General features: G+C 37.2%; 1 protein-coding gene across 1 annotated transcript; it reads left to right on the forward strand.

Annotated features, from left to right (window-relative positions):
• The first annotated feature begins 10474 nt into the window (after positions 1 to 10474).
• Positions 10475 to 15055, forward strand: LOC110459605 (cell division control protein 42 homolog). Its single transcript, XM_021511950.1, has 3 exons — positions 10475 to 10686; positions 13663 to 13721; positions 13967 to 15055. The coding sequence occupies exons 1-3, from the start codon at positions 10518 to 10520 to the stop codon at positions 14363 to 14365; spliced, it is 627 nt and encodes a 208-aa protein (XP_021367625.1). The 5' UTR covers positions 10475 to 10517; the 3' UTR covers positions 14366 to 15055.
• The last annotated feature ends 7278 nt before the right edge of the window (positions 15056 to 22333 follow it).

Below are 22333 nucleotides of genomic sequence, written 5' to 3' on the forward strand. Positions count from 1 at the left end.
CAATGATTTTCCTCAAATTGCAGTAATATTTTGTTCATTCAATTTATATTGAGAAATTACAACTTATACTTTAGTTGAAAATGGCCTTTTAAAAAGCAAAAACTATGAGTGTGCAAGGGAGCAGGGGGTGTACTGAAAATCACATATTGAAGATGTTGACTTATGTGTATGAAATGATTGATGATGCGGGATTGTTGTGTATGATATATCTGTGTTGTACATGTGTAAACCCTTTTTTACCGTATTATAATTTTCCCTAATTGACCACTTATCCTACACTTGATGTGTGTAACACATAGTTATTACAAATCTTGAATCTTGACCCCCACGTGACTAATGATAAATATCAAGTACTTTTAGGAAAATGTGTATACAGAGATATATGGGTTGGTTAGAACAGATTGGCAGACATTTATCAAACACAATGATGACTGTAAGAAAAGACAGGCTACATTGTGTATCTAACTCGAGGTATTTCTCATTGGGGTAGGGGTGCAGAAGACAAATTTCTCTCGGGGTTAGAGGTCAAATGGAGGAGAGGTTTAGGGAATTTCTTATTTCCATTGATTCAACCCAATCATTTCACACTTTGTATCAGAATGCTAAGGTACATGTACATGTGTCATACAGACTTAATTATGCCATGGCGTCTTTGTCTGTCCATCTGTCCTTCAGCTTTTCGTTAAGAATGCCACTTGTCGATATCGGCTGATTTTGATTAAATTTGGTCTGGAGCATTATTGGGACAAGGAATTTAAATTTGTATAAATGATGGGTGTCATACCCAAGGTGGCAGAGGAGTGGTGGGACCAAATATAGGTCTGAAACTAAAAATTCTAATTCTGCAGGAATAAAGGGATTTCGTCCTAATTTGCTATGTAGTATTCTTTGGCCATGGGGACTTGATTTTGTATAAACAAAGGGTGTAGTCCCTCCCCTTGGGGACGGGGGACTGGGAACTAAAATCCCTCCTCTGTAGGTATTAATAGTGTTTGTCCCAAGTTCCTCTGTAGCATCAGTTGGCCATGGGAACTCTATTTTATATAAACAGAGGGTGTTGCCCCAGTTGTGGCCGAGGGATGGGACCAAGTAAGGAAAGAAAAGAGCGGTGCCCAATAAATATAATTTATAAGGGAAACTGATGTTTATCTTAAAATCCTTCACTATCTATCTGGACGCATTGTTCCTTTGGTTATTTGGACTCATCATTGTATAAATGGAGATTGTGGCCCCCTGGGGGCAGAAGGGAGGATCCAAATAGGGTAATAACTTACAAATGGTTCAATTTTACCCTATATCCCTAAGTACCCATGCTCAGTATTGTTACACATTCATGATATCAGAATTTGTCCAGGGATCTGTCCCCATCCCAGATAAAAGGTCCTAACTGGAACAAAAAAACTTGAAATCCTCACTCTTTAACCATATGTACACATATTGGACATTGTGAGTCTAATACATCCTTGCTATCAGGATCTGCCTACCTCCTTCTGTGGGTCTGTCCCCACCCCAGGGGCCTTAGTCCCTTGTCATAGCATGGGAATTATATGATCCTTACCAAATAATACACATATGCCACTCGGTTTGGCCCTGGGGCACAGCCTTGCACCTGGAGACCAGGAAACATATTTCTATGAAGCATCTTTGGTCCATTAGGCCTGGGAATCAATGGTTGTATAAAGAAAGAATGTAGCTTTCCTGGAGTGGGGCTAGGCACTAAACAGTGTAATTTAGGTGTTGAATGCCTACTTCTCCTGAACGATTTATCATATTTCAACCAAATTTGCATCAACTCATCCTATGGACCAGGGAATCAAAATGTATATACATGAAGGGTCTTGCCCCTCTGGATGCTGAGAGCCAAAATTGCGAAATATTTGCAGCTTTTTATTTTATGAGAATTTTGTATCAGACTGCTTATCCAGGTGAGAGATACTGGCCCTCTGAGCCTCTGTGTATTAAAACTACTTGTGTGGATGTGAATACTAGGCAAGAACAAAATTAGACGTGTTGATACACATGCATGACTTAAAATCTTCATGTTTACACCTTAACTTTATTGTCCTTGAAGTGTTTGTAAACATCAACAGACTGTGAAGTTCCCATCAACCTGATTCAGGCCAGACTTGATGTATGATATTGTTATTGAAGATAAACTTGGCAACACACAAAAGATGAAGGACAAAGTCTTATCTCGACCATTGTCTACACAGTGAAACCTCTCAAGTGATAATGTTTTCTAGGCGGTGTCTAGTTTCGTTTTTCGTGTACTTTATACTGATCTTATGTCGGATCGGTCACGCCTCTTTATAGAGTCGACGTGGAAAGACAAAGCTGAGGAGTAAGGATTTCATATGGTCGACATATTTCTGGTGCTGTATGAAACTATCATACATTACAAAAGTACATTTCTGGATGTTATTTCATTTATCGTTTTACAGTTTCATTTCAAAACTGAACTGATTTTGTTAAAGCGAATGTGCCCATGAAATATTATTCTGATTTCAAGATTGATTTATTTCACTCATGACACACAAAGTGTGTTACAAGATATCAACATCTTAATACAGTTCAATAACATAGCAAAGTGAATACAGATTGGTTATAAATACAAAACGTAAATATATATACTGCTACAGAATTATAGCATTGCATTTAAACAAATAATGTGATTGATCACCTGCTGGTAAAGGATAACTCACCCGGCCCACAAACAAAATAAATCGGTAAATGTTACGTTTAACTACCCATTCTAAGTAGACAATCTCTTTTCGTTTTTGGTACGTATTCACTTAATTTACCCTGTGGGGCCGTGTTAAACTCTACCTAATTAGCCGTATCGGCGTGTTTACGATACGTACGGTTACGTGACCTTTACTCTTATATGGATATCGGTGTATAAAATCATTTCCATTGCCCTGATATAAGTCTTATCTGTTAATTACGATATTTCCAAATATGTGTACCACCTCAATTAATAGGACTACCCGTAGGTGGTTTTCTTCATGGACGGTTTTCTATTTACATGTAGTCTCTTTATGAAAGCCGGTATACAAACATGCAAAAGATTACTTCGTCACTGTTTCCAAGTGTGAGGTTTTCGTTTATAGTTTAAGTTCAAAATTCGGGTTTGTTAAAACAAGCACAACTTGGTAAACTATCCTGTGAAATATTACGGGAATTTAGTTTGATTAACTGAAGATCGGCGCCGATTCTATGTCTTATTTGAACTGGGGATTTCAGTGGCGCCGATGGTTTGTAGGATAAAAAAAAAGTATAATAGCAAATAGTCTTCGTGTATATATACATGTAGTACAATTTCATAATATTTTATATCTGTAGCGTGCCACGAAAAGTCAAGATGACATAAAAACGAAAAATCAACGGTAAAAAATTCACGAGTCATACTCCAAAGAATATTTTTACTTAGTTAGTACAACTTGTTTAGCAAACAAGGGCCAAATGGTCACGAGAGCATATCCGTTGTCTATCTGTCCGACCGTCAATTTCAAGTGCAACAGCTATTAGTGGAAACAGATAAAACTTAACCCTAGAAATGATGGGATTTTAAGAAAACTTTATCTAGAGCATCATTGGGCCAAGGGACTCAATGTTGTATGGACGGATGGCCAAGGGACTCAATGTTGTATGGACGGAGGGTGTACTCCTCCTCCAACCAAACGAGATGGGTGGAATGTATAATTTGAATTTTAGGAATTTTGCTTCAAAATCCTACTGTTCCTAAACGGCACTTGGGCGAGGTGATCCCATTCCGTGTGCTGTAGTTAGTATCACCCCTGTTGCTGGAGAGGTGGGGGCCCTGGTACGTTTGACCAATTGCTTGTACCAAATTTGTAATGAGGCATCCTTAGGACCAGGAAATTAAATGATGTAAAATGAGAATTGTTGTGTCATTGGAACTGAGAGGCGAAACCCAAAATTACTTTACCATGTTAAATATCGTGGTGAGCAAACCCAGTCCTCTGGTCCTATTTCTTTAAATTAAAATCGCTTTACTTCCTCACGTTATGTAAACAAGAGTTCGACAGTGTATGGATTCCAAAAGGGCTCGGTTACTATCGCCGATTGTTTTTTAAATATTATGATGTATGATGTTAACCATTTTCTACTAGCCTTTATATATATTACGTCCATAGACATCGTGGCCGCTTTCGTACATCGCTGTCCAAACGGTTGGGCTGTCCGAACGGACGGACCAGAGTTGTTCGTTTATGGAATAAGGTCGGACACAGTAATCTGATGCTACTTGAGCCCTGACCAAGCCTTGCAATGCCTCCATAAATTGTACAGGTCTGCCAGGATTTATACCGAAACATGTTACATCTAAAAACGGACATACCGTTTGTTTCGCGTAAACGAACAGGCCATTGGTCACTTTCTCCTCCAAATAATTATCGACCCAATATATTAATAAAGGTATTATTTTAACGTTTGTGTTCTCACTGGTCCGTTATTCTTTCGTCTTGAAATACCGTGTACGTCGGATCAACTTCCATAATATTAGTTATAAACACCTGTTTACTTTGACGCGTGGTAGAAGTGTCACCGATAGCAATTCACGTTCCCTTGAAATTGACACCTAGATATCTACATCCCGAAATTGCTTTGTCATCTACACATCTTGTGCCACGTAGACGCGATAGTATCGCTTGGTTTAACAAGGAATTGCATTATTGAATACAATTCACACTTACTTAGCTAAACGGAAGAAAAAAAAATGTTATCCCGAGACAGGTGTCACATATGTACTTTTTGTTTCGAGAAAAAGACCCAGGTCGATTTGCATTCCAGAAAATATTTGCGTAAATATTTAAACTTGAGAAAAATATGTGGAGTACCTGTCAGTCGACCGGCTATAGATCAGAGCGCTGTTCCGCCTTGTCAGAAAGTAAACAAATATCCCAAAAATAAAGCATTACATCTATTTTATGGTGATAAAAGAGGGTTCCTCGTACATTTATAAATTTAATGATGATTTGTATATATACTACCTATCCGCGAAATATTCTTGTTCACGTAAGTGTCAACGAGTGGACCCGCACCAGGAGAACGGATAAAACAATTCATCGCTTTGATTTTTAAGTATTACATCATAAAACATTTTCTCGTGAGAAAAATACGTGGTATTATGTTACATCTGTTCTTACCCGACAATTCACTTAAATTTGTGGTTTCGTCGACTTGTTTTTCATAATTTCATAATTTGTGTGGTTTTCTAGGGAAGTACATACTCCATTGTGTTTGTCAACAAAAATGGGAGCAACATGAACATAAATAAAAATCTGGGTCTGTGTATCATATCCGACCTCGTAAATAATTTACAACGTTATGTATTTAATCCAGTGGATATCCACTAGATTTCGTAACGAATATGTTAACTTGATTTTTCGTGTGTTTAAAGTCTTATATCCCATAAATCAGAGGGCGTTTTCACATAAACGAAAACAAAGCTTATTATTCAAACGCCTATAAATTCAGATCGCATTTCCAAATTAGACCCCGAGTTTACCTATCGTGGCTTGGTTATGTAAGTTAATGTATTTGTGAAAAAAATGAGATTTTACTGCACCTTTCCTAAGGCTTATCGCTCATCTCGCCTGTCACTGCACGTGTCAGTAATCGGGTAACATGAAACGGACATCTCGTTTAACAGGTAAATTGTTGAGAATGTGTACCGGTGTTAAAATATTGTGTTGTTAAATATGTAGGTGTCGTCCTTTTGTCACCTTCACAAATGTCACCACGGACTAATTGTGTCTAATTACACAAGTAAGTTTAAGTTTAAGTTTTTTATTTCCGAATGCAAATCAGCATATAGGTTAATTGATACATAGAATACAAAACATATTTCAAATTTTCAAGATGGCGGAGGACAATTCCATATAAGCAATTATCACATAAAAAGAATACATCATTTAGCAATATTACTACACGAGGGTTTTTCTTTTGGCGGTAGCATATTTTAAATACAGACCCAATCTACGTAATGTTTTAATACTTTTACATGACAATAATTCAATTAATTTATACACACTGGGGCATCGGAAGTAATATTGCTTAATGTATGTGTTTCTCAATACAGAGTAAGCAGGACAAATAAGAATAAAATGTATCTCATCTTCTAAATCATTTTTGTCACAGGCAAAACATAATCTTTGACCTCTCGGAACCCCATTATAACGTCCAGATTCGATATTAAGGGAATGCGCCTGCATGCGATATTGACTCAACATTTTTTTGGTATTAAATGTTAAAGGCTTTACTAAATAGAATTGCATATTAAAAGTATCGACAAGATGTCTATATAAATAACATTTAGAAGATGTTTCAAACGCACCACGTAATTCCTNCATACCTGTGTTTTTCTTACCTGTACATTGAATATTTGTCAGCAGGTTGACAGACACAGTGACCCGACACAATTAATCATGTCACAGTTGTGATTCATCCAGTTATAACTGATAAACCGTTATTTTACTTTTTTTGAATATCATTATTTTTTTAACAAAACAACCCAACCCAAGTCCAAAATAACTGACTATCTCCACTTTTAAATGTTTATCTCCAACCCATTTAAATATTTTAAGAGGAAACTAATAACAAAAAGAGAAAATGACCACACGAAATCAACAACGCCCAAAAGTAAAACATGATCATTTGCATATCGGCTTCCTTATATTGGCATGTCAGGTACGTCATGTAAATAATTCCCTATTTAATTTATTTCAATTTCATCATCACTGTTCAACAAGTTGTCATAGTATTCCTAATACATATATTTCCTATGCCACAACTCATTTCCTCAAAGGAACGTTTCCTTGTATATGTAGCTCAAGAAAAATCAAGGCAAAATCGGCAAAATATATAAAATCTGTTAATGTCGTGAAATATAATGTAACTATATTCACCAAATTTAAAGGATTTTACTCGTTAAATCGCACGATGATAAAATGCTAACGACAGCCTATCGCGTTCTTCGGTCGCCGTGTTAAAACAGCAGAGGGTTACAACTCGACATGGATGACGAACTCGCCACAAATCAATCAACCAATATTTTATTTAGTGTAACGCATCATTAAATTCACAAACAATAATTCATAAAATATCAGAAAAAAGAACAATATAACCTGTTGGTATCGGACGTGCACTTAACATAAGCATGGGCGCGTGTTATAGGTGTCAATAATGGCATCATTTATCTCATATAAAATTAGATTCTTTCGGAGAACAAAGGATGATTATTATTTCAACATGCCCAGGAAAACCACAAAACACGAGGTTTTATTTCGACTTTAAGGTGTTTTGTGCCTCTTTTAGAACATGTTCATACTGTAACGCAGAAGCTGAGCACAGGGACTTACAAAATCAGGACAGGGAATTATTTTGATAACACTAACCTTTCCTGACCAATAGAGAATATTATATAGCGTTTTGGAACCCAATACAAAAACTATAAATTGATAGAAAGATCAGTTTTTTCCCCGTCTGTCATTCCACATCGGTCGGGAGCTATAATCTTAATTTGCCATGATATCTGGCAAATATGTTTACAATTCTCACATTCAGATATACCGTCGGTGTGCTGTCTTTAAATTGTATTTTCAAGGGTCTCTATGTAAATATTTTTCGATTGTTCATACTCTGGTCTGGTTTAACCGATTTTGAATTCGACTTGTTCTAACACCTAAACCGCCTTTTAATATTCTCTACACACCAGGAATAATATTGAAATAGGCTGTCTGAATTCTCAGGTCCCTGTGTTACTGGTATACAGTATGCTACATAGTACAATATCGTATTGGTTGTTAATGATACACATCCTGTACATTCCGATGACTTGACAAACTGACCTGACGGACTTGACCTGTAATTGTTGCTGATTGGTTTAGATACACCCTCTAATTACAACCTGCGCGTGGATGTGTATCTGAACATATAACGGATCTGTGACGTCATAAGACAGAGGAAGCGGGTCTCCAGCGAGACGTGTATCCCTGCCTCCCCCTCCGGGCATCGCGCACGTGCCTGTGGTCAAAATCAGTCAAAGGCTGTAGGTCTGTGGTCATTTATTTATTGTTTTCTCAGTAAATCAAGTCATTATTGGAACAATTGCGCGTGATAACACTAACTAGTGCATACAGATTAAGGCAGAGGCGCACTTAGTAGGATCACGTAGTGCCTTGTACCTCGAGATAATAGAAACCCTATTCACAGGTTCGTGACCCGAACGTGTCTGATAAGGACTTAAACTGATTACCAAGAATTAATATGTTAATGATATAACGATCCACATCACACATAGATAAAGAGAATGTATCCAATCAATGTTATTTCAAGATCGAGTTGAACCTTTCGCAGAAACAACAGTCTAAGTACAACAGTTAAGGTAAAATAATTGAATAACACTTTGCCATACGAGGATTTGAGTTAAGATAATAGAGAATAATAATATATTTAAAAGAGAATCGGTCTGGAACCTAACCGGTCGCTGTGAAGTCTATAGCAGTGAAACTTCCTCTGGTAATTTTGTTTCCAAAAATGCAATCAAATGCTACTTACCGCCTGGGTAATGTAATAGAAGCGACTGGAGACTGGTCAGGTTTCTGATTAACTTTAGTGATTGATTGATTTGTATCTGTTCTATCACCTTAATTCCAGTGTTTGCTGTTTATTTAGTGTGCCAATCGCTAAACCTTAGTACTCAATGCTATATTTTGTTGTCAAAGTAGCATGTTCATATATAGATAATATGTTTTACACATGGAGAAAGAACAATTGAATTTAATTAATTGACCTTTCTAAAAGATAGATAACTCATGAAATCAATGACCTTCTAAATATGATACTGAATAAAATGGCTCCATGTGTATGTACATATTCATGAGCCGTGTAGGTACAGCCGTATACTATATGTAAATGCATCACGAACAGTTGGAGTTTGGGATCTAGTGACGACAGTCGTGAAATAGCAGATAAATCATGCATATATTAATGTTTTCTGTCACCCTATACCCCTGTGTAAGTGGCGTGTCTACTGTACAAGTTGTAAAGTCGATTTTAAACAAGGACGTTTTAAAGCTCCCATGAAATAGACCGATTTACTCCTTCCTACCATTAACCGTGTTTCATGTTTGTATGTATACTGAAATGGAAAAGAAACGCAGCTTCAATTTTAACTATAAATCAAATAAAAAAAACAATCTGTGTAAATCTTAGAGGTAATAGTTTAACTGTAAATATTTTATCTGTCAGCCCACTATTTCAAATAGTATGGATTTGAAGCATTGAGGCATTCATTAGACCGCCATGGAATGAATTATAAGTGCCCAAAGTTTGTCAACGTCAGAATGGCGGCATTTACGACGCCGTCCCTTAATATTGTGTGTCCTCCTCGAATAGCTTAAGCATCTCTAATCTCGCGTGACACAGAATTCTTAAGGCCATTGACTGCCCGTGTATGGAATGTTATTCCATCCGTCGACAAACGCTTCAAATGGCTAATTAACTGGGCCGGGTTAATTGGGGAAGTTACGTCGATTTCCAACTCTCCTGTCTAGTTCATCCCTCAAATTGGGAACTAACCGGGGCTAGATGAAGGCCAATCGATAAGGACGATGTTATGTGTTGCAATACAGTTCATCTTGCAATGTGGGGCCTGAGGATGACGTCTCAAAGATATCCTACACTGATATATCTATATAAGTACACAATTAAAAAACAATAAATACAAATTATAATAAAATATAGATATATACACAGTATTGATTCATAAAACACATTACATTTCCGTCACGGGTTTGAATCATATCAGAATTGTGTTTCCCGTTTACTTGAGTGGCTAGTATAGCCATGAAGTAAATTGTGAATCATATATATCTTATAAATACTTGAGGATTATAAAACGTACAGGACATCGGGTGTGGAGTAAGCTCGATAATCGCCTTTTGATGGCAGGACTCGGTTAAAAAAGGTCTTTTGTTATTCACATAAATGTGGTAATTATTTATCAATATTTCGAACATATATCACGAAATACTATGCACACAAGATTGATACAACTGGCGATTTAAAAACAAAATCATTTCGAGCTGATTTCATTTACATAATGCCTATCGTTTGTCGTAATTATTAATAATTAAACACTAATGACAATTTTTTAGTAAAATAATATGGAAAAAGGACTACGTCAAAAGTTTAAGTCCAACATTATAAAAAATTCTGTATTGTAGCTATAAATAGATTAAATATCACCTTGATATATAAGTATTAAATAGTATAATCTACAGGTGGGCGGGACATCGCGGATTGAAGTGAATGACGTCATGAGCGTACTCTTTATACTAGAATATATATATACAATTCACTCAATGTCAGGGCTATTTATAGACTCGATATACACTACATATATATACTGACAGGGACGGTATTCGCTCATACTCAGTGAAGCAGGCGCCGCTAACGGACATATACTTATTTATCATAATTCACATACAAAAATGGTTACAAAACGTGATGAGGGAGATGACAGTTTTACTGCTGGGGAGGGGGAGGTGAAGTGTGTCGTGGTGGGGGACGGAGGGGTGGGGAAAACAAGCATGGTTCTCAGCTACAGTACCGGAAAAATAATGACGGAATATCAACCCACCTGTTTTGACAGTTATACAGGTAAGTTTTACATCCCATCTCTTTATCTTAATTATATGTAATTGCGATTTCTTGTTTAAATGACAGGTGTGAAATGTGAAATACATTTCAAAAAATAATATAAAATGTTTTTTTTGTCAACCTCTTAACAAGATTCTGTTAACACTTAACAAAACAATTTATAAGTGTTATTAGAAAAAGTTTCACCGAAACACATGACAAACGTCGGTATTACTCAGTGCAACCTTCTGATTCTAATTGTTCAAGTGTTCAAGGGGAGGGGGGGACTTTTAAACCTATATATAGAAAATGAAAATACTTTTGGAAAATAAACATGTCTTCAAATTTCACGGTTATTTTTCACATGTATATTATTAACAACCCCATTCACTCGTCACTTTCTGGATCCGTTTCAAAAATCCGTATATGCAATTACAAATAATCCATAATGATCATTTATATACACTAATATTCGCGACGAAGTATTCATATAGAATAATTATCTACATTTTAGACGGAATAGAATAACTTAGGTAAGGAATTATAACACGTTTACTATAATTTACCGGAATGACACGAGTCGACTAACGACGCCAAAACGATGCAATCGCTGTACGGAGTAAACACGCGGTATGTCCATAAACAAGCTAAAACCGCCCAAGGTCTTTTTACAATAAAACATCTCGGCATTACGTAACGTTAGGCGTGTTGTTGTAAACATATCTATTTATGACCGAAATGTAGGAATTCGAGATAAGGAAATAAGAGAATGCTTCAAGGCTTCCAGCGTTTACTTCAAAGAGAAATAGTTCATTTGTAGAATTTCAAGTTCATTTTTATATTTGTCGTCTTTGAAAATGAAGACAACTTTTCAACCTGAAATGACATATCTATAATTAGATGACAAACGTAACTGGCAAAGAAAATATTGTTCATTCCCGGAAATCTAAATTCAAAATTTAAAGTGCATTATAATCCGTTATTTGAATAGATCCTCGGACCTTTCCGCAACATCACCGACCAGAATTCTGTATCTATTGTTTTCGGATATATCTTCGATGATGTAAAGTCGAATTGTATCTAAACTCAACCAAACTCTGTAGAGTTTTTTTTTGTGAATTACGAAAGAGTTCGAGCGTCAGGATTTTGAAAAAATCAGCGCGGTAAAGCAGTAACTTCAAGAAAAAATGTATTTATTTTCATAAATTTGTAGCTTATCTTCATATTAACTATCATACTGCGTGTGGTGTCAAGTATAAGCTTTCAGAATTAGAATTAACTGCATAAATCGCACTGGTTTTAAAAGCAGAAAAACTGCCACTTCACTCACTACCTCATCCGTGACTCAGTCTGTCACCCATGCAGTACATTGAATAAGACAGGAAATCTCCGATTATGTCCATTTTAAATCTCTCACATCTGGTTTCGATCTAACCTGCATGATGATTCATGAAGTCTTGACTAGTACACATGTAGAAATACTTGTTATCGAGTGAATATCTTTTTGCGGTATTTTGTTAGTTACTATGAAAATACCACAACTGATATGACGATAGAAATGTAACCTTCCCAGATTTAAAAAACAAATCGGTCTATCCCAACATTGCTATGCATCTAATACAAATGTATACAAAGTCCACGTCATTTTTTTCTCTCTTAAATATAATCCATTCTTTTATGAAACCAGATATTTCAAACCGTAACACACCTTAGAAAGATCCTGTTCCATTTTATTTTACAGTAAGATATCACATGTGTCTCACCTGTTATTAAGTTGACGCAACTTTTTCTAAGTCTGTACTTACCTAGACCGCAGACGACATACTTTCTAGAGGCGTGCAGTGACTACAGAGCCGATGTTGTAGGCGGACATGATACTTAGACCGTAAATTACCACAATTGGACACCTTCATTGTCCAGTAAATCGTGCAGTCTTCGTTCCTGAAGAATGTGACCCAAAATTTAAAAAAAACACATTACGTTGTGTCTCGTTCCTATTAGTAAGGCAGTTACAATTGAGATATCGGAATGTACAGTATAATGATGGCACTCTGAGACCCAGGGACAGGACAGCATTTACCATGATGGTAATGATGATGGACACTTGGTATCATGGGGGGGGGGGGGGGGGTCTTCTATAGAGGCCTAATTATAACAATTACAGGATGTATATTTGGACTTTTGATGTTTTTGATGTAAAGGTAGTATTATTCAACATTAACCCCCACCTCGCAAAATAATACCACGTCTACACCAAGAAAACTCCAAATTGATATACTGTGATTAATTCCCGGGCCCCTGTGGTCTTACGGTACCGAGCAGACCGTGCCGTATTAGCCAATGACAACACGTGTATCAAGGATGATATCTAGTATTGAAGTGTAGACATTTCTTTAAGTATAAATAATCTGTTATTTGCAATAATCACTGTCATATAAAAACATATTACGATCAAACCATGCCTGTACGAAAACCCAAGACCAATGATCATATTTATAGGCGGTATTAAACTCCAAAGGTTACATAGGAAATAACGAGTCATCTACTTGATCAACGGTTTCCGGTTACAAATTAATCTTAACATCAGTTGGTAGTCACAGACGCTGATGTATGACGTATATCAAAATATATATTTTATGCGATTTGACATGTGCAGTTACATGCATTAAACTTATATATCTGCCGGTTTGTTTATTTGTTCGAAAACACTTTCTAAAGTTATGTGGTTAGGCTGATAAACGTAACATTTAAAAAAATGTATTTATGATTCGTCTTTTGGCTTCAAACTTTATCCGTTTAAGCTTGTCCGACCATTCACCGGTGCGGCATTGTCAGTTTGATAATACTCCGTTGCAGACGGTGTTCCGTATCATGTACTGTATGCGCAATAGTCTCTTGATTAAAAACAGAAAAGATAAGGTTCAACTAGACAGCCCTGTCGTACGACATTTATACATTTTTATCTCTGTGAATTACCTCCCTTTTGTTTCGTTACAGTGCCAGTGCCAAAGGACGAGGGGGACGTACTTGTCATGGTAATGGACCCCGCGGGACAGGTAGGTTGTCCATTGGATAGCCAACCCCCCCCCCCCCCCCCCCTGATTCATTGTATAGGAAAAAATGAGCTTAAGTATTTATAAGTTGAATTAAAAGAGTCTTAATCGAAATGTTGTAAAATCAGATGCCTTTTCTAACGCGTACGCCCAAAACCTCTTTTCTATGTATTTGTAGGATCTTATCTTCATTGCTTCTCTTCCACCGGGAATTTTGATTATAATCCTTTTTTTAAATTTTATTTCAGGATACATATGACCGACTGAGGACGTTGTCGTACTTTGACACAGATATATTCCTCGTCTGCTTTGCTGTGGATGACAAAGACTCTCTGGACAATGTCCGCACCAAATGGGTGCCTGAGATACGGGAATACCGCCCAAATACGCCCTTCATCCTCGTTGGCACGCAGACCGATTTGCGCGGATCGGTCATAGATATCACAGATTCCTGCGTGACTACGCAACAAGGCCGCAAGATGGCCAGGCGCCTAGGCGCGATCAAGTACATGGAATGTAGCTCTTTGGACGGGGTCGGCTTAGAGGAGATTTTCCGAATGACAATTCGAGCAACTACAGATCGTAAAAAGAAAAGGAAATGGAACAGTTTCAAGAGTCTATTCCGCAGGAAAAGCATCCTTGTTTGATGGTCGCAAAATGTCTGACAACGCTAAGTGGTCTCAACTGTGACTGTTACCCCAAAACACAGAGGATGAAGTTACGCCCCAGTATCCGAATGCTGGAACTAAATCTCTTTCGGATGTGTTAAATGCAGTCAAATCGATTCGGGCCAAACAGTTGACAGGAGCCAACATATACGGGGCTCGCGGTGGGTAATCCACTAAATGTTAACCAGAATCTAGCACTAAACAACGTGTGCCCAAGTGTTAAAATATTGGCGGACTTCTCATAAACGCCAATTGAAATGTTATTGGTCTGAACACTTTGAACCGAGAGCGATGCAGAATGTCGCAGTCTGTTTGTCTGCCGTTACATGTAAGATCTTCCTGAGCTACAGTCTTCAGAATTACACAGATTTCAAGATAACTACACGGAAACACTTTCACCATCGTCACCAAGACCGGAAATCCGATACATCACCAAGTGGTCTGCCTACTTCACCAGGCGACGGTTAACGACACGCTCTCAGTAACGCGACCTGTGATTGGTCAGTTATAATCCAAACAACTGGTCAATTGTGCAGTACACGTATGATGTGGTGGACAATGTGCGTCATGGTCATAATTGTCAATGTAAAAGAATTTTATCTGTGATTTTGCTATTCTTTCTTTATTTTGTCGTATATTTATTGTTATTTATTAAATTTGTTGATTGTTTAACAGCGTTACGGTTATAAATGAAATGAAGCTTTATTTAACACTGGTCGAGATTCTCCCAATTACTAACCCTTGTACCAACCCACGAGTACAGGGGTACGACAGCTATAGTACGAAAAATTAAAATAGTACCGTCCCTCTTTCTTTTTTATTCTTTTATGATGATAATCGAAACTGTAAAAAACATAACTTATATATCAGTAATAACTGATCATTAGTAAGAATATATATATATATACATTGATTGTGGTATAAAAATGCATAATAAATAAATACAATCTTACAGACTACTGTAGCTTGCCGAACAGCCCTGGTAAGAACGAAAATTTAAATATCCAGAAACAGTAGTTTCTTATATTTTTCAGTCAGATTCATGGGATTTGTCAATTTTTGTGATGTGAACCAGTCACCTGCAATAAAAAAAAAACTTGCTTTACTGATGTTTTACCGGAAAGACGGAATGTTCCATAATATACTGGGTCTAACGCACAGTTTTGATTTAAACATATTTTATTGCAAATAAATATTTACAAAANCGCACAGTTACATTTGTATATAAATAGTTATAGCCCTTTGTACATTACAAAGTTGGTCCGAACCGTGAATTCCTTGTAATTTCACAGACGTTCACGAAACTTGTTATTAGGAAATCAAGGAGTTGTTGACTGAAACTCGAATTCGCGCCTTTTAATACAGATTTTTTTTTTAATTATTATTACTTTTAATAAAAGTTTAAATATTAACAAAGGGAGGCAATTACTGTACAGACTTGTACTAAAGTTATAAGGTAAATTAGGAGCACCTTGTCTTATTCCATTGGTTTATGAAGTTTTTCTCACTTTGACACATTCGACAAAGAATTCCACCTTTCCTGCTTTTTTCTCTCGTAACATTTTAATTCTTTGATGCATTGAGTTACAAGAATGTATACGCAGCATCATTTCGATTTGTTTTATAATTGCGTCTAAATCGATGTAATATGACATGTGACGTTTGTATATGGTTCCGCTCCCTTCGGTACTAATCGCATCAGAACATGCTGCAGTGTGTTAATACGTATTTGCTGCGCGTCATCTGTCAACGCCTCCGAGTCTATATTTGGGCAGGCTGTCGATGACAGGTGAAATGTTTGATAACTAGAACCTACGCTTGTCTAACCTACGAACACCTGTGCCGTCTAGATGATTGTTACATCGCAGACTGCATGCTTCCTATATCAAATGTCGATAGGACGCGACAGCTACAAGCCGATTGTTCCCAGCCGTTTTGCACTTACATTCGGACTACTCTGGCCGACGGCAAAGACTGATAATAATAATAATAAAAAGGAAATATGATATATATTTGATGATTATTGCACGTTAATAACGACATACTGAGCGATAAAGCTCAAACAAACTATAACTGTGTCAGCTTTGATTTAAACGTAAGTTGTTGATGTTCGTCAGTGTCGCCAAATGTGACCCCCTACCGTTTATCACTGCCACTGTTGATATAGTGTAGTGATTACTAAGTTATTAAACCACACATAAGACCAGTTACGGTGGGGTCCGGGCTCCTATCACTATGATCGTTCTCAAGTTAACCCGAGTCTCTTAAAGCGATTATTTGATACGAAGAATTCACGTTAAATAAAAAGTGACGTCTGAAAAATTCAGGGACGTTCTTAAAGATATCTTACAAAATTACACACTTCAACAACAAAACACCAACAAGCCAAGCCGAAGTAACGTAACTTATACATCGGAAATTATCCGAAAACATAATAATCACACCTGGAAGGTATATACATGTACGTAGATCTCCAATCTTCAGGGTCTTCCTAGGGGTGCCATCCCCCCGCTCTTCTGAAACGTCAGGTTCCCATTTTTCGGCCCAGGAGTCGTCTTGCAAAATTATAATATCTCCCGTGTAGGGCCTATAGGACAGACGACTCCTATCTTCCCGAAATCTACTCTCTCCCCTCTCTACATACTTTGTCCCTTCTATTTCCTTTTCGCAAGGCCGTAATAGCGGACGTAAAACCTTCAATCTCCAGTGATAGCCTCGACATATGTCGTACGACTACTTGACGTCGGAGATGAAGGGTAGCCCGAGTTTCATCATCAGATTTGTTTCCACATTTTGACGGGCAGCTATCGGTCGAGGGTTACATGAAGGGATACACACATTAATGGAGTAGCACAAAACCCCGAGTATAAGACATAGGGACCAAACAATCTTCACCAGGATCTCACAGGGGTAATCCCGATCTAACATATCGGGAGTAATACTCGCTGTTTGGATTACGTCCGAGCAAAAAGTTAGTTTTGCACCCAATACGGCTTACGTCTGAGAAAAATTCTCCCACGGTTGGAAGATTGTTGCGGCAAACAGACTTTTGGACTTTTTTTTTGCTAAAAAACATAAAATGTATATTTATAGTTAAAGTGTCAGGGTGTTTATGTGTTTAATTAATGAATATGATAAATTGCCATATTCAATACAATATTAGCAGATGACGATAGTTTTTTGGGGGGTTTATTTTAAAGGGGNGGCAAAATACAAGATTACGTAAGTATAATGATGTGATATAAGCAACTAAGTTGAAACAATGATAACAAAAAAGCCTGTTGAAGGTATAAATACTATCACATACACGTGTCATAGTAAAATTAATATTAATCATGAATATTCTGACATAATACACAAATCTACGTGTGTTTGATATAAAGATAAATAAAACGATTCCCCGTGTCATTGAAATGGAATAATACTAGTATTGAAGTACACTTCTTCTTTCACTGTTCCATTAATGAATCTGCCAGAAAAGAATATTTCCAAAAATGCATTCCTAATCACAATGATGTTACCTTAGATACCAATTATTTGACCTCAATATTATCTACAAACAACTCCCAATTTAGACAAGCTTATTCATTAAACAGTCTCTAGAACTGAGGAGAATGGGCTTGCTGACAGTATATGGTATGGACTTTGCAGCTAAAAATGGTTAAATTAAATTTTCTATTTGAAGCTATGTTAATTTTGTTCATGTAAATGTATATTAGAAATATAAGCAATCACTTTGCGACTTTTCTACATGTACTTGTATGTATTTCACTGTGTTTTTCTATTTTCCCTTCAAACTACTTTGTAGTTACAAATGTGCAAATAAAATTTAGGTTTTTTTTTTAATTTAAATTACATGTATTATTAAATATATTAATTTATCACATGGACACTACATTTGTGCATAAACTGCTATTTAATACGGGTGATACGGATTACGAACATGCTCAATTTTAGTTGATACGGTTACGTTCTATGTTGATACGAATTACGTTGTATTAAATCGATTATTAATCAAGTTTTTTATCACTATTTTATATCTCCGCTCTTCAGGTGAGTTATGTATCTTGTCATTATGTAAAAAAAAGTTGTGGTGGTGTTCATGTTGACCAACACACTTAAAGTTTGTTGAGTCATAACAAGCACTGGTCCCCTCACCTTATTTAGAAGGCATGCCAATGTAAAGAAATTAACAGCTCTGAGAGACAAAGTTACTTTGAAAAATTTAGACATGTTATTATAACCCCGCAACAAAGTTAGGGGGTATACTGGAATCAGCATGACTGTCCGTTGTGTATCCAGGCAATATTTTTTTATTCTGACCCTTTTTGACGAAGTTATGGCCCTTTTTTGAACAAATCCTGAAATATTTTGTCCGGACAACTCCTTCTAAAGTTACGGATCGATTTCAACGAAACTTTCCATATATGATAACTACCACCTGATATTGTGCATCCAGGCATTACTATTCTCATTTTGAGCATTTTTACAAAATTTTGGCCATTTGTTGGAAAATCTTTGTACGGACAACTCCTTCAAAACTACGGAGCTAATTACAACGAAAGTTTTCAGATACGATAACTACCACCTGATATTGTCCATCCAGTTATTTTTTTCCAATCCTTTTTTATGGAGTTATGTCCCTTTCGTGAAAAATCCTTGTCCCGACAACTTCTCCTTATCAACTCGGCCAATTTCAAAGTTTACAGATACGGTAACTGCCCCCTTATGTTGTGCATCCAGGTATTTTTTCCAATCCTTTTCTATGGAGTTATGTCCCGACATCAACTCTTGCCCTGCAGGTAGGGCTTAAGAATTGTACCTGCTGCCCCCAATTGCATGATCGTAAGAGGCGACTAAATTTGGGACCTTATCTCTTCTCTCCTTTCTAAATAACTTTCTTCTTCCTAATGTCTCCCTTGACAATGCCTCACTTTTGGCCATTTGTTGAGCGTTCGCCCCTGTGAGGAAGGCTTTGGGTTCTGTCCCCTGGCCGAGACATACCAAAGTCTTTAAAAATGGTAGTTTATACTCCTGCTTAACGCTCAGCAAATTAGGAGTGGGACGACTGGTTCGCCCGTTGTCAGTATAATGTGACAGGGTGGGGCGTCCTGCTGGGTGTCTTCGGCAGAATGTTTCAGTGAGGTAGCACTATAAAGTCGGCATCAGTTTCGCGCTATCACAAGGAGACAAACACGAACATATCGCAGCCTCCCAATATACACACACATACACTACACGCATGCATCTTGCACCCAGGGGAGGCCGTCCTTAAATGACCTTAGCTGTTAATAGGACGTTAAACAAAATCAAACAAACAAACAAACAAACAAACCTTATCAACTCGGCCAATTTCAAAGTTTACAGATAAGGTAACTGCCCCCTGATGTTGTGCATCCACTTTTAAAAGGAGTTATGTGACTTTGTAGAAAAAATATATTTGTCTGTCTTCTAAACTACTGGTCCGATTTCAATGAAAGTTTATAGATATGGTAACTTACCCCTGATGTTGTGCATCCAAGTAGCACTATTTCATTCCGACCCTTTTAAAAGGAGTTATGGTCGTTTGTTGAAAAAATATGTCTTTTTCCTAAACTACTGGTCTAATTTCAATGAAAGTTTACAGATATGGTAATTAACCCCTGATGTCGTACATCAGTGTAGTATTTTTTTTCATTCCGACCCTTTTTATACAAAGTAATGGCCCTTTGTTGAAAAATATTTGTCCAGACAACTCCTCCAAAACTATGGGGCCAATGGAAGTTTTCAGATATGATAACTACCCCCTGATGGATCTGAGTGAATGCAGAGTTGTTTCATTTCAAAATTATTTTATTGTAGCAATTAACAATAGGATTGGCACAGACATTGCCTATACACGCCCTTTCCATATAGAAAGACCTACATTTCAAACATATCCTGCATGTAAATTGAATATGTAATATACAAAGTTTAGGTAGATACAATGTGGGACGGGCCGAACTAATAAGCCAGTTATATATATATATACACACATATATGGGGCAAAGAAGTAATTTAGACGGTAAAATCCCAAATAACACTGGATCCTAATGGAGGGATGTCCGTAGGATACGAATAACTTAAAATAGTATATGGAGCAAAGAAGAAATATAGACGGTAAAATCCCATATAACACTGGATCCTAATGGAGGTATGTCCGTAGGATACTAATTACTTAAAATAGAATATGGGGCAAAGAAGTAATTTAGACGGTAAAATCCCATATAACACTGGATCCCAATGGAGGTATGTCCGTAGGATACGAATTACTTAAAATAGTATATGGGGCAAAGAAGTAGTTCCAACAGTGTGGAATTACCTCTTTGACCCATATATACACATGTACATAGAGACTAGCAGTCTAATTGGAATACTAGTGTCAGAGATTTTAACAGGGTAGATCGGGTGTCTGGGAAGTCACGGTCACTACACAGTGTCATGTTAACCAGTGGTACAATAGTGTCAGAGATTTTAACAGGGTAGATCTAGTGTCTGGTAAGGCACGGTCACTACACAGTGTAATGTTAACCAGTGGAACACTAGTGTCAGATATTTTAACAGGGTAGATCTAGTGTTTGGTAAGTCACAGTCACTACACAGTGTCATGTTAACCAGTAGAATACTAGTGTCAGAGAGTTTAACAGGGTAGATCTAGTGTCTGGTAAGTCACAGTCACTACACAGTGTCATGTTAACCAGTGGAATACTAGTGTCAGAGATTTTAACAGGGTAGATCGGGTGTCTGGGAAGTCACGGTCACTACACAGTGTCATGTTAACAAGTAGAATACTAGTGTCAGAGATTTTAACAGGGTAGCTCTAGTGTCTGGTAAATCACGGTCACTACACAGTGTCATGTTAACAAGTAGAATACTAGTGTCAGAGATTTTAACAGGGTAGATCGGGTGTCTGGGAAGTCACGGTCACTACACAGTGTCATGTTAACAAGTAGAATACTAGTGTCAGAGATTTTAACAGGGTAGCTCTAGTGTCTGGTAAATCACGGTCACTACACAGTGTCATGTTAACAAGTAGAATACTAGTGTCAGAGATTTTAACAGGGTAGATCTAGTGTCTGGTAAGGCACGGTCACTACACAGTGTAATGTTAACCAGTGGAACACTAGTGTCAGATATTTTAACAGGGTAGATCTAGTGTTTGGTAAGTCACAGTCACTACACAGTGTCATGTTAACCAGTTACACTAGAATTATACATAGAGACTAGCAGTCTAATTGGAATACTAGTGTCAGAGAGTTTAACAGGGTAGATCTAGTGTCTGGTAAGTCCCGGTCACTACACAGTGTCATGTTAACCAGTGGAACACTAGAGTCAGAGATTTTAACAGGGTAGATCTAGTGTTTGGTAAATCACTGTGACTACACACGGTGTCATGTTAACCAGTGGAACACTAGTGTCAGATATTTTAACAGGGTAGATCTAGTGTTTGGTAAGTCACTGGCACTACACACAGTGTCATGTTAACCAGTGGAACACTAGTGTCAGATATTTTAACAGGGTAGATCTAGTGTTTGGTAAGTCACTGTGACTACACACGGTGTCATGTTAACCAGTGGAACACTAGTGTCAGATATTTTAACAGGGTAGATCTAGTGTTTGGTAAGTCACTGTCACTACACAGTGCCATGTTAACCAGTGGAACAATAGTGTCAGAGATTTTAACAGGGTAGATCTAGTGTCTGGTAAGTCACTATCACTACACACAGTGTCATGTTAACCAGTTACACTAGAATTATACATAGATACTAGCAGTCTCATTGTAATACTAGTGTCAGAGATTTTAACAGGCAGATCTAGTGTTTGGTAAGTCACTATCACTACACACAGTGTCATGTTAACCAGTGGAACACTAGTGTCAGAGATTTTAACAGGGTAGATCTAGTGTCTGGTAAGTCACTGTCACTACAC

This window comes from Mizuhopecten yessoensis, unplaced genomic scaffold (assembly GCF_002113885.1).
Source record: "Mizuhopecten yessoensis strain PY_sf001 unplaced genomic scaffold, ASM211388v2 scaffold10135, whole genome shotgun sequence".
Lineage (NCBI taxonomy): Eukaryota > Metazoa > Mollusca > Bivalvia > Pectinida > Pectinidae > Mizuhopecten > Mizuhopecten yessoensis.

What these genes read in the sequence shown, in the direction of transcription:
- LOC110459605 (XM_021511950.1), top strand. Translation starts at nt 10,518, where the DNA reads ATGGTTACAAAACGTGATGAGGGAGATGACAGTTTTACTGCTGGGGAG. An exon ending in CTGTTTTGACAGTTATACAG is followed by an intron (nt 10,687 to 13,662) that starts GTAAGTTTTACA and finishes GTTTCGTTACAG; the next exon opens with TGCCAGTGCCAAAGGACGAG. An exon ending in TAATGGACCCCGCGGGACAG is followed by an intron (nt 13,722 to 13,966) that starts GTAGGTTGTCCA and finishes ATTTTATTTCAG; the next exon opens with GATACATATGACCGACTGAG.